The sequence below is a fragment of the Garra rufa genome, chromosome 20 (genome assembly GCF_049309525.1).
Source record: "Garra rufa chromosome 20, GarRuf1.0, whole genome shotgun sequence".
In the NCBI taxonomy this organism is placed as follows: domain Eukaryota; kingdom Metazoa; phylum Chordata; class Actinopteri; order Cypriniformes; family Cyprinidae; genus Garra; species Garra rufa.
In genome coordinates, this window is record NC_133380.1 from 6670000 (window position 1) to 6684136 (window position 14137).

A 14137-nucleotide genomic window follows, 5' to 3' on the forward strand; every position below is an offset into this window, starting at 1 on the left:
CCCACAAATTCTACGTTTTTTTTTTTTTTTTTTTTTTTAGCATTTTTGTGTATTTGAACCCTTTTAAACAATGACTGTATGATTTTGAGATCCATCTTTTCACGCTGAGGACAACTGAGGAACTCATATACAACTATTACAGAAGGTTCAAACACTCACTGTTGCTCCAAAAGGAAAAAAGATGCATTAAGAGCCGGGGGTGTAAACTTTTGAACAGAATGAAGATGTGTACATTTTTCTCATTTTGCCTAAATATCATATATATATATATATATATATATATATATATATATATATATATATATATATATATATTTAAATTTACCCTAATCTTCATGCATTGGCTCTGCATTGTGTTTCCTTCTGGAGAATTACAGCAAAATTCTGTATTTAAATAGTAAAGTTCATGCTGATTTTCATTTAAAATGAACTATTGTGTCCAGACTGGACTGATTTTAATTACTCATTACAGTAATTGCAATCTAATGAGGACTCATCTAATGAGGTCTCTGAGAATAATGATAATGACAATCACTCTATGAAAATGGTAATGAAGTTTTTTTTTCCACATTAAAGTTGACGACATAGAGGTCATGTACTTAATTGTCATTTTTATGCAAAATATATATTTTCTGTTGGTTTTTAGTTTTTGTTTTGTTCTCCTAACTTTATTATTTAATTATTTATTGCGGTTTAAATTCACACATTTGTGACCCTGGACCACAAAACTAGACTTAAGTAGCACAGGTTTATTTGTAGCAATAGCCAAATGTATGGGTCAAAATGATCGATTTTGTCTTTTTTTTTTGCCAAAAATCATTAGGATATTAAGTAAGATCATGTTCCATGAAGATATTTTGTAAATTTTTTTACAGTAAATACATCAAAACTTAATTTTTGATTAGTAATACACATGACTAAGAACTTTTGAGACCAATTTGATTTTCTCAATATTTCGATTTTTTTGGACCCTCAGATATCAGATTTTCAAATAGTTGTATCTTGGCCAAATATTGCCCTATCCTAACAAACAACTAATTAATGGAATTTCAATTGACCCTTATGACCGGTTTTGTAGTCCAGGGTCACATTTACTATTAAATTAAACATTTTTATTATTACTAAATATGACCTCAAAACTACTTTGTGAGATTCGCCCTCAGAAAATTAAAAACAAATCATGATTTTACCACAGAAGAAGTCCACATAGTCCTTATAACCTGACTAGTACATATTCCATAAAATGTTAAAACACAAAAACACACACCATGTTTGCAAAAACAGAGAAGACTTTTATCAGCCATACTTTTATCCAAATGTAACCTGATTACACAGGTTACAAAGATTCTCTTCATCTTTGAAACATCTGAGAAAGTCTGTCAGCCCAGTTTGACCAACTTATTATTTTTATTTTACTTTTAGCCTAGACAAACACTCCCTAGACACCTTGTTTAAAATGCATGCAAAACCAGGAGTTTAACACCAACCAAGTCTTCGATTATTCACCTGCCAATCATTTAATTCTTAAGAAACAAAGCTTGAAGAAACGTCTGCCATCAGCCATTCAGAGCAGTTTCAGCCAAACAACATTTGGCAATGCACAAATAAAACATTTAGTATTCAAAATGCATGAAAAAACACAAATTTATATTAAACTTCCAAAGTTTCTTTACAGTGCAAAATGATGACAACCAAAAACACAACTGTGCAACAGCGGTATACGATGCAACGCAAGATTAATCTCAAACGTACCGTCTAGTGAGAGCCAGTCGTGCTGAGAAGAGGGCAGGGCGGGCAGGGCACGGGCTTTATACTCAAACACCACTGAATTGGAGATGATTTGACTGCTGGCTGCAACCTGCAGGGTCACCAGACCCGTGTCATGAGCTTTGAAAAAAAAAGAGACTTGAATTAAAAAAGTTTATGTGCAAAGAAACGCCTTACAGTTTAAAGCCCACACGTTTGCAAAACATTTCAGAGTGATGGCTCAGAGTATTTTTGTTTATATTTATTTATTTAGTTACATAACAGTGGAATTTTAATGAGTTCTCTATGACAGCTGTTAAAGAACAGTCCTTTGTTTGTTCACAAAGAGCACATGATATATTCATGGACTACAGTATAGAGACTTAACACATGAAAAAGACTAAAATAAGATGTTGGTTTGGGACCATTTGGCATACTGACTGACATAGTGGCCACTTTTTTATCATTTAAATTTGTTGGATGATTTTAGTATACTGAAATGCATCACTCTGCCTTTAAAAGGACAATTTTAAATGTTTGTATGCACAATTTGGTACTGTAATAAAATACCTGGGCAGTAACAGCGTAGCACCCCGGGTTGGATGAGGGAGGCTGGAACTGTTATCTGATCAAATAGACAGGTATATTCACTGCTGGCTTCCTGCCATGGACCGGTGATCAGTACCTTCACACCACCCTGAGAAATAAATATCAATATTATATATAAATAAACATAGTTTCCTTTTATGTAAACTGTTACAACTGGTTGGTTACATTTACAATGCTTACACATTTAATCTAACATACAGTCAAGCCTGAAATTAGTCATACCCCTGGCAAATTCGGACTTAAAGTTACTTTTATTCAACCAGCAAATGACCGGAAATGACACAGGCTTCTCCCAAAAGATAATAAGACGATGTACAAGAGGCATCATTGTGGAAAAAAATATTTCTCAGGTTTTATTTACATTTGAACAAAAGTGGCATGTCCAAAATTATTCATACCCTATGCAAACTGTCACAGTCTATGGGAAAATCCAAAGTTCTATACCATTCCAAATAGACCAAGCTGTTCTAAAGCATCCTAATTACCCTGATTCATTGGGAACAGCTGTTTTAATCAACTCAACAGGTGAAAAACAGAAGCTCTCTGCTGTTAGGTCATGGCTAAGACTAAGGAGGACACCACTTCTCCAGATAAGGCACACAAAAGCCCACTTGGTCTTTGCAAATGCTCATCTGGACAAAGAAGAAGACTTCTGGTCTTCTGTTTTATGGTCAGGTGAAACAAAAATGGAATTGTTTGGCCACAATGATGTAGACTCATTTGGCGTAAAAAAGGAGAAGCCTTCAACCCTAAGAACACCATCCCCACTGTCAAACATGCTGGTGGGAACCTAATGTTTTGGGGGTGTTTTTCAGCTGGTGGACCAGGGAACCTAATCGCAGTAAGCGGCACCATGAAAAAGGAGCAATACATCAAAATTCTTAACAACAACAACATCAGGCAGTCTGCAGAGAAACTTGGCCTTGAGCACCAGTGGACATTTCAGCACGACAACGACCCAAAACACACAGCAAAAGTGGTGAAGTAAAGGTTAGCAGACAAAAACATTGACGTTTTGCAGTGGCCCAGCCAGAGTCCTGACTTAAATCCAATTGAGAATCTGTGGAGGGAACTAAAGATCAGGGTGATGGCAAGGAGACCCTCCAACCTGAAAGAGTTAATAAAAATCCCAGTGGAGACATGCAAAAAGCTGGTCAGCAATTATAGAAAGCGTTTGATTGCTGTAATAGCCAGTAAATGCTTTTCTATTGATTATTGAGAAGGGTATGAATAATTTTGGACATGCCACTTTTTGTTCAAATGTAAATAAAAGATGAGTAATAATTTTTTCCACGATGATGCCTCTTGTACATCGTCTTATTATCTTCTGGGAGACGTCTGTGTCATTTCTAATATATAAAAAAACTTGCTGGTTGAATATAAGTAACTTTAAGTCAGAATGAATAATTTCGGGCTTGAATGTACATATGCAATTATTTTAATGTCAGTGCATTACAAGAAACACTGAACTGATGTGCATCTCTGATGACATCTTTTTTCCTACTAGGAAAATGTCAGAAAAAAATAACCAGAGTTTGTGAGAGCTGAGCAGTTGTGGTGAGGTCTAATATCCCTCTGTCTATATTTGTCCGACTGCTTCCTTGCCAATGGGCATGTTAATGACAGGCTGAGCATATGTCTCATGTGGCCCATGGGCTTCTGGGACAAATACATACGTCACTTGTTGTAGTGAAGACCTTGAGATTTGCATTCAGACCTCACAAGACTCAAATCTATTCCTGCATTAAACAGCTTGTGGCCAATTCCCGTGTGAATTGTATGCTTTCGTTCCACAGGTTTCTAAGAATTAGAAAATTATCATTTACAAATTCTTGCCCCTAATATACTTAAAGGGACAGTTTGCCCCAAAATGAAAATTCTGTGATCATTGACTCACTCTCAAGTTGTTCCAATCTGAATTTCCTTCTTCTGTTGAACACAAAAGAAGATAAAGAATGTGTGTAACCAAACAGCTGATGGTAGCCATTGACTTCTATATTATTTTTGTTCTATACTACAGAAGTCAATGGGGACCATCAACTGATTGGTTACCAGTATTCTTCAAAATGTATTCTTTTGTGTACAAAACTGAGGGTGAGTAAATTATCTACTTTAATATTAGCTGCTAATAACAGAGTAATAATCATTTTACTATGTTTAAAGCCATTCCACAAAATTCTGTAGATTTTCTCTTCAAATTAGTTCAGAAATTGCAAAAAAGTCTGCAGATTCTATTTAGACCTGTACATTTGCTTTTACCTTTGCTGCCCCCTGGTGACTATTCTAGCACACAGCTATTTGAGTTAAGATGCACTTTTTTAATGAAACCCTAGGGCCAGTTGTTCAAAAGTAATCAGATCAGATTTTGGCAATCGGATTGGATCAAATCTTGAAAACAGGTTGTTTAAAAATAATTCTGAATTCAGATTCTCAGTTTGTGTTGTTCCAAATGTTTTTGTAAGTTTTTTTATCATCATGTCCCTGTGTGTATCTGGATCAGGGTGATCCAATCCAATTGGCACAAAAGTAAGATAGGTTACCTGTCTTCACTGCTTTCCTAGCGATAAGAAGAGGAGAAAAGAATGGGGAAATGCCTGTGGACGAATAAAACTTCCTAAAGACCTGCGTCTTTGTTTTCTCCACTTTAGCCCTGATGCCTTTAAGGCTTTTAGTAGACCTCAGCTACTGAAAGAGCTTACAAACGGCAGACAAGAAATGCTAGGATGTAAACAAGCTGACGCTTGTCATGCCGCAGCCACTGAAAGAGTTTTTCAGCACAGATTTCACTCTATACGCGGGGGTGTTTAGACTTCTTGTGGGGAATAATCGATGGTACGGCATTTGGTTTAAGCCTACGCTTATATCCATTGTCACCTGTAAGCTCTTTCAGTAGCTGTGGTCATCGTATCAGTATTTTATTTTCCGAGTTGTGTTGCAGTAAAAATAGCAACAGGTAGCGCCAGTAGCTCACCGAGTGCAACCATTTTATGTCAAAATTGTGCCACCCACAGTCCAAAATTTCATGGGTTTTCTACTACAAATTTCAGTAAGATACATCATTTACGTTATAGTAAGCAATACAAATCTTTAAACTCTGCAGAAGTGTCACAAACTCACCTCAGGATAAGACCACTCTGGAGAATAATCCGTCACCACAAACAGCCTTCCGGTAGCCTGTAACATTCCAATGTTTCCATGCGCCACAGCTGCCGACACAGCCTCAGCCACCTGCATGTAAGCCAGCTGTCCTGCCTCACCCGTCACTGCCCCAGCCTGCGTAGACTGCGGGCTGCAACAGGGCTGCAAGCAGAGCTCTGCAGAATTGTACCCCCTTGCCCCATGAGCTACTTCATCTGCACCTTGTTGTGCAGCGGTTCCAGAGGAGACCTGCCCCTCTGTTCCCGAATGGGTCATCAGCTGATGGCTGTAGAGAGCGTTGCTGCCGGCCACTACCGCCGTACCGCTTCCACCCTCCACCGAAATGAAGTCATTAATGAGATCCGAAAACTGATTCCCAAAGGAAACGTCAAAATGATCCAGGTTGATCTCCATGGAGCCTCCTCCGTTGGTTCCACTATTGCCCAGGCTTTGGTGGGTGCCTACAGTGCTAAAAAGCCCCTGGACCAAACCAGCTCCTTGCAAGAGTGGCTGAAGCTGTTGATGGGGGCTGTTGGTGGCTCCATTTCCCTCTGTGTCATTGCACAGCGTTCCACTTTCTGCCCTCGCGCCCGTTCCTCCAGATCCTAGCCCGACTCCACCACTTTCCGCTGGGTTCTGAAGGTAGTGTTCTTCGCTACCTACGCCCTCGGGTTCTCTCCCTTCACCAGACTGCAAGTGATCCCCTGGTTTCATCAGACCATCCGAGTCCTTCTCTTGAACACCTCCTTCTCTTTGTTCTGCTACGATTGGCTGTTCCAAACCACCAACTTCTTCATGCTCCTGACCTGCGGTTGGAAAGCGGTTCTGGTACTGCAAAAGCTGGAGTGACCCAGCCTGTCCATTCCGTTCGGTTGGAGAGCCGCCGTTGCAGTTTGAGGCAGTGTGCTGGCTGGGATGGGTATGGTGATGGTGGTGGAGATGCCCGTTAGTTCCTGTTGAGTCTGATTTGACAACAGACATGCCCATGTAGGCATTGGAGTCGTGAGAGTTCTGGCTTGAACTGGAGTTGTTTGAGTGAGTCTGGTTTTGGGACTGTGGCGAACCTTGCAGGAAGAAGCTGGGGGAGTGACTCTGGTGGGCCAGGTGAGAGCTGGAGATAGATTGGGTGTAGCCTGCCGCTGACATAACACTGGACGGATAGTCTTGCTTGGCATCAATCGCACTAAAATCCATCTGCTCAAGGGTAGTGCTGGGACTGAGTCCACCTCCAGACGGTAGGAGTGAACCAGTAGGAGTCAGAGCCAGGGAGTTTTGACCAGAACCGCCGTTTGAAGAACCAGAGGTGCCAACAGCACCGCTCACCACTTCTCCAACCTGATAGCCACTCTCTTTCGCCAACTGCTGCTCAAATGACGTGTCCTCCGTTTTGATGTTCTTCACCAGAGCGGTGTTGAATCCATAACCGTTGTCGTTGAGTGGCGGGGAACACCGCAGCCCTCCATTGCTGCAGCTGCTCCCGTTGCTCTCCTCAGTTTTCATCCCGTTTCCTCCATAGGTTTGACCTTGCTTGGGGTTATTGAGAAAGCAGTCGGGGTCGAAATTCATATTGGTCTCGGGTAGCTTAATACTCCCAGATTCAAGGTTACTAGACAGCACCAGTTCTTCAGACACGCTGGCTGATGACAGCATACCAAGTCCGTCGGTAGACCCTCCATCTGCTAACCCCACTCCAACCGCTCCAGCAAAGGCAAATTTGTGACTGTCGGCTGTCACTGCTAATACCAGACTGCTTGAGGCTGTGTCCGGACCCAAAAGGTGAGCGTTGGGGTCTACAGTGGGGGACATGCTATAGACAGGGTCTCCGGACACCTCTGACATAAATACAGTGGCGGATTGAGACAGGCTGCTCATTACCGAGGCTACGTGGCCCATTCCTGTCACCACGGGACTGTCGGCCATATCGGGGTCAGAGTTTAGCCCACTGCTTATGGAGACGGGTGAGCTCTGGGTGGTATCTGGCACTTCCACCTGGTTGGACGAGGACACCTCCATACTGTTCTGGTGGAGTAGTGCTGGCTTGTGCACCTTGCCGTTCCTTTTCTCTCGGCCTCCCGTTCCGCCGGCTCCATCGCCCCCTGCCCTGCCATTTTTGCCCCCACCATGGCTGTGCTCTGTCTTTCCCTCTGACACATCGTTGTTTTGAACCTCGGAGTGGGTGCTGCTGTAGGCACCTCCGGTGCGTGGGTCCACTTTGGGGGAGATGATACGGTGTTTGGCACTGTTGCATTTGTGATGCAGGCTGCTCCCAGCACCTACAGAGACAGAGCAGACACACTTTAAGTAAAAAACAAAAACAAACTTTGTTCTTCTCTTTCTTATTTTTCCCTTTGTACTCCTCTAAACAATGCCTGATATATGGTATTATGAGCACTTCCTATGTCGATCTGCCTCTTTAGGATGAATCGCTTGTTGTATTCCCCAATTGTAAGTTGCTTTCGATAAAAGCGTCTGCCAAATGAATAAATGTAAATGTAAAGTTTCGTTATAATATTAATGCTACCTAAAAATAGCTTGACACATAAAGCTAAACCATGCATTTTGGTACATTTTATTAGTTTGTGATTCATGAAAAGACCTGTCTCTCTGTTTACCTGTTTACCAGATATAAAAATTACACAATTAAAATAGAAGTATAGTGCATGATTAAAATGTAACAAAATACAAAAAAGTAAATAATTAAAAAATATATACAAATATAATGTTAGAGATCATGAGTGAAGTGGTAAACTGCCTGAAAATACAGTTGAGGTCAAAAGTTTACATACACCTTGCATAATCATACAAAATGCATGTTACTTTTATTTAGTAATGACCTGAATAAGATATTTAATAAAAAATATGTTTACATATAGTCTAAAAGAGAAAACAATTGTTACCTTTCAAATAGTTTCAAAAGTTTACATACACTTGAATCTTAATACTGTGTTGTTACCTAATAGATCCACAACGTTTTTTTTCTTTGTGTTTGTTTAGTGATAGTTGTTCATGAGTTCCTTGTTTGTCCTGAACAGTTAAACTGCCTGCTGTTCTTCAGAAAAATCATTCAGGTCCCACAATTTTTTGGTTTTTCAGCATTTTTGTGTATTTGAACCCTTTTCAACAATGACTGTATGATTTTGAGATCCATCTTTTGACACTGAGGACAACTGCGGGACTCATATGCAACTATTACAGAAGGTTCAAACGCTTACTGATGCTCAAGAAGGATGCATTAAGAGAAAACTTTTGAACAGAATGAAAATTAGTAAATCTTTCTTATTTTTTTCTCAAATTGTCTTTTATGTGAAATATCTTATTCAGGTCAGTACTAAACAAACAATAACATGCATTTTGTAAGATCTTCCTAATTTTGGTCAAATAATTAACATCTTGCAGACTCTGCAAAGTGTATGTAAACTTTTGACCTCAACTGTATTTGTAGTTGGCCTATGTGGTGGAGAAAATTTATTTTCACTTGACTCAAAACTGTCATCAGTCAGTATGATTTTAGAGAAAATGAATGCATTGGTTTCATAATCCGTTTTGTTTATTGTAAACGCATGAATCATTGTCTGAGAGTAATTTGTAGTGGAGACAGTTTTGTATGTGGCTTGATAATTTTTCCTTGACTTAATACTACCATCTGCTGGCCATAATCTATACTGAACCTGAAAAGATGATAGAAAGGGCTCTCAGTTGCCCTGTATGTAAACATTACAGTCCAAATTCAAATAACATATGCCCAAAATTACATTTATATAAAAAATATACTATATTGCATACTACCTTACAGTGAAATCACTGTTAGATAAGTAAATTAATGGCTCTCAACAAAACCCTCATCCTTAATGAAGGGTTAAGGAGTCCTTAATGAATCAATAGTCATACGGAAAGAATATAGTGTTATTTGGTACTGAAAGAATTTGATGATTTGATAAGAAATGAGTTCATACTGAAATCTGTGACTTATTGTTGAGACACATTTACAAGGGTCTTTTTCTCTGCAAGAAGCTATTGAGATAAAACAGAGATGTCATTTCAGGCCCGTTCCCTTACCCAGGTTTCCCGTGCAGAGGCAGTTGTGAGTCCGGGGAGGTGGTTTGGTCTGGTGGCTGTCCAGAATTTGCTGCACGAGCTGCTCTGCTGAGAAGCCAGTGCTGCTATTCCCATTGCTGCAAGTCCACTTGATGCCATGAACTGCCGGGAGAGAGGAGGAGACACAGACGTCAGCCAGACAGCCACACAGACCGGCACCTCGCCAGCACCCCCCTACTGACACTGCAGGGGAGAGATGGCCTAACTTCCCCACCACTGTCTACACGGCTGTCACGTAGCATGGGCCAAAGCCATCAAATGCTTACAGAAAGTGTTCTGCCTTTTTACCAGTTTGAAGCATCTGTGACATGCTTTAGATTGCCACTGATGTCATTTTGTCACATCTATAATGTTAATACACGAATCCATTTTCAATTAAAACCTAAAACTTTTAATGCATTTTGGGCGTTTGTTTACATGACTAGCATTTTAGGCGTCTGAAAACTTTTGAAAACAGATTTCCAATAGCAAGTTTTTGAAAACGATACTGTAATTGTCTCTAAAAATGCACAGTTGTGAAAACAATGATGCCATACACATGTACATTAAGTGTTCGGATAATGTTTCTTTATTCTATACTGTCATCCAGTGTCGTATTTAATTGTTGTAGTTATTCTGGTTTATTCTTGCAATAAAAAAGACAATGTTTCTTTACAAAATGATATCACCAGCTGCTGGCCTATAGCATGCAATCCAGCATTTTTTGTTGTTTTTGAGGATCCGTGTGAATGGAGACTATTTTGACGTTTTCTGTACACGAAAAATGCAAAGGAATATCTTTTCTGTGTTTTTTTTATTTTGTATTTATCTAGTTTTCGCAGTAATGCACTTGCAATGGAAGGCTATGAAGCAAAACATTCTAGAACTCTCTCTATATAAATACTGATGTTCAAAAGTTTAGGATCAGTTAAGATATTTTGATGTTTTTTTTTAAAAGAAGTCATTTCTGCTCATTCATTTATCTGAAAAAAAAAAAACAGTAATATTGTGAAATATTATTGCAATTTAAAATTGTGGTTTTCTATTTTAATATACAGTCGTGGCCAAAAGTTTTGAGAATTACATAAATTTTGGAAATTGGAAAAGTTGCTGCTTAAGTTTTTATAATAGCAATTTGCATATACTCCAGAATGTTATGAAGAGTGATCAGATGAATTGCATAGTCCTTCTTTGACATGAAAATGAACTTAATCCCGAAAAAACTTTCCACTGCATTTCATTGCTGTCATTAAAGGACCTGCTGAGATCATTTCAGTAATCGTCTTGTTAACTCAGGTGAGAATGTTGACGAGCACAAGGCTGGAGATCATTATGTCAGGCTGATTGGGTTAGAATGGCAGACTTGACATGTTAAAAGGAGGGTGATGCTTGAAATCATTGTTCTTCCATTGTTAACCATGGTGACCTGCAAAGAAACGCGTGCAGCCATCATTGCGTTGCATAAAAATGGCTTCACAGGCAAAGATATTGTGGCTACTAAGATTGCTTAGTTTTATTTGAAAGAAATTAATACTTGTATTCAGTAAGTATGTGTTAAATTGATAAAAAGTGGTAGTTAATAATTGTTTTGTTTGAAAAGATTACTATTTTGTATAAATGCTGTTCTTTTTAAAGTTTTATTCATCAAAGAAACCCACTATTTTAAATTGGAATAATATTTCACAATATTACATTTCTTTTCTGTATTTTTAATCAAATAAATGCAGCCTTGGTGAGCAGAAAAGGCTTTGAAAATCATTAAAAAACATAAAAAATCTGTTCCCAAACTGTTCCCAAACATTTGAACAGCAGTATACAATGCCAGTCAAACTGTTTTAATTATTATTAAGAATTCTTATATGCTCATCAAGGCTGCATTTACTTGATCAAAAATACAGAAAAAAATGTACTATTGTGAAATATTATTACAGTTTAAAATAATAGTGTTCTATATTAATATATTTTAAAACATAATTCACTCCTGTGATGCAAAGCTAAATTTCTATCAGCCATTACTTCAGTTTTCTGTGTCACATGATTATTCAAAATCATTCTAATATGCTGATTAATTCAAATCTAATTATCTAATTAAATAAATCTTTTCTCTTAATATAAAGTCTTTGCTATCACTTTTGGATGATAGTTTATATTGTTCATATATATATATATATATATATATATATATATATATAATATGTTTTATATAAGTTATATATTTTGGTAATGTGAACTTTGTAAACTTGCATGTATCATGCAAAAGTTATCAGGATGTTTTGATAACATTAAATAGAACTAGGCCCAGATGAAATTTACCAACTTGTTTGCATTTTTTGAGCTTATCTGCAGGATTTGAACATGGTAAAACACATTAAATTGAGAGTTAAAGTATTAAATGGCAGGAAAAAATTAAATATACAACTTAATATCTTCAAGAACTTAAAATCTGTGAAAATCTGAACTGCATACTGTCAGTGCAGATTTCATGTGAACATGCATATAATTTTGCACAGATAGGATTAGAAAATAATTATACAATCAGACTAGTCTATGTGCATGCATAAAATGTATTTTAAGCATTTATGCATTCCCTTAGCCTATAGACTTTCACTGCAAGTGCATTACTGTACAAAAGCTTTTATTTCCCCTGTCAAAATTCAACTCAGAAAACTCTCATACTGCCACAAAAAATGCTTTACTTCCTTTTAACTCATGAGCTGTAATTTGGATAAACAGGTGCTGTTTCAGATCACTCAAATGTACTACAACAACCCCATAACAATGTAGCAATCTAGTCAGATAAAGCAAAACAATACCACACTGACATCTGCTGGATGTATTGAGTTACTGCAGCTAATAATCATTTTGCAAGCCTTTACCAGTCAAATACCTTTTTACTCTCTCTGCGCTGTTTCATGTGCAGGATGTTTTAGTAATGAGGCCCTGGGTGCTGGTTTAATGAGATGAAAGCATCACAGATCTATTTAAGCGGAGTGACAGTGACTAAAGCCATCTTGTTTGCTTCTTCTAATGTTGATAGAAAACTCAGCATGGAACTGTGCACTTCATCTACTGAGAGCATAATTTTTCATCTTTCAGTCCAGAAATAAACATCACAGTCAGCTGACACAATCCAATTAGAGACACTCAGAGAACAACTTCATGATTTTAGTCAATACAAATCAGTTTGTCTGAGCCAGAGAGTTGCATTACACAGTTGCTTACATATACAGCATGCACATTCGTATGTACCTGTGTATGTGTGTGAATACACACACACACACACACACACACACACACACACACACACACACACACACACACACACACACACACACACACACTGGTTTACATGTTTTATGGGGACATGCCATAGGCGTAATGGTTTTCATACTGTACAAACCGTATTTTCTATGGCCCTACACCTACCCTACACCTAAACCTAGCCCTCACAGGAGATTGTGCAAACTTTTACTTCCTCAAAAAAACTCATTGTGCATGATTTATAAGCCTGTTTCCTCATGGGGACCTGAGAAATGTCCCCACAAGGTCAAAATCTACTGGTATTCCTATCCTTGTGGGGACATTTGGTCCCCACAACGTGATGAATACCAGGTACACACACACACACACACACACACACACACACACACACACACACACACACACACACACACACACACACACACACACACACACACACACACACACACACACACACACACACACACACACACACACACACACACACACCAATAAATAAGATATAAAATGTCACTTAAGCTTTTTCATGAAAATGAAACATTTTGCCCTCATTTTCATTCTGTAATTTAAAAAATAACTAAATAAATTATTTTTTTTAAATTGTTGCATTTAAATGCAATTTATCAATTAAGTTATTGTTTGTGTATTGTATTAGAGTAATTAGACTCTAATGAAAATCACTGAGAATCTGTGTTATTTTAGTATATTTGAGATACAAATATTTTTTAAACATATTTTTGTATTTTCAGTATTAGCTATAATTTGGGTCAAAGATTTAGTTTTATTAGAGTGTGTTTTTGTCATTTTCATTAATGATGATGATGATTTTTTTTAATACGTCTATATAGTTTATATTCATTTTTATTTCAGTTCTAGTTTCAGTTTCAGTTATTTTAGTAATAATCAAGTTAAAGTAAATGTAAATGAGAATTTATGTTGCTTTGGTAGCTATCCAATATGTAATTGAATTGAATTGAATTGAATTGAATTGAATTGAATTTTTGTTGTTAAAGATTTAGTAATTTCTGTTGTTTTTAAAGATTTAGTAATTTTTTTGTGTGTTTTTGTCATTTTTTATTAATTATGATTATTAATACTTTTAAGTATGTCTATATAGTTTATATTTATTTTAATTTCAGTTATAGTTTCATTTATTTTTTCATGATAATTTTAAGTTATGAAATTAAATTCAGTTATTTTATTTTATTTAAGATTAATTTTTTGTTTTATTTTTTGTTAAAGATTTATTAGTTCTTTTGCTGTGTGTTTTTGTCATTTATATTAATTATGATGATGATGAGTTTTAAGT

At 37.3% G+C, this 14137-nt stretch overlaps 1 protein-coding gene across 1 annotated transcript in view; it reads right to left on the bottom strand.

Moving 5' to 3' along the window:
• The window catches only part of camta1b (calmodulin binding transcription activator 1b), a 395800-nt gene that overhangs the window by 15331 nt on the left and 366332 nt on the right, over positions 1–14137 (bottom strand). The window contains 4 exon segments of the mRNA XM_073825386.1: positions 1753–1887; positions 2317–2443; positions 5473–7766; positions 9550–9690. Of these exon segments, the coding sequence (XP_073681487.1) occupies positions 1753–1887; positions 2317–2443; positions 5473–7766; positions 9550–9690 (2697 nt within the window).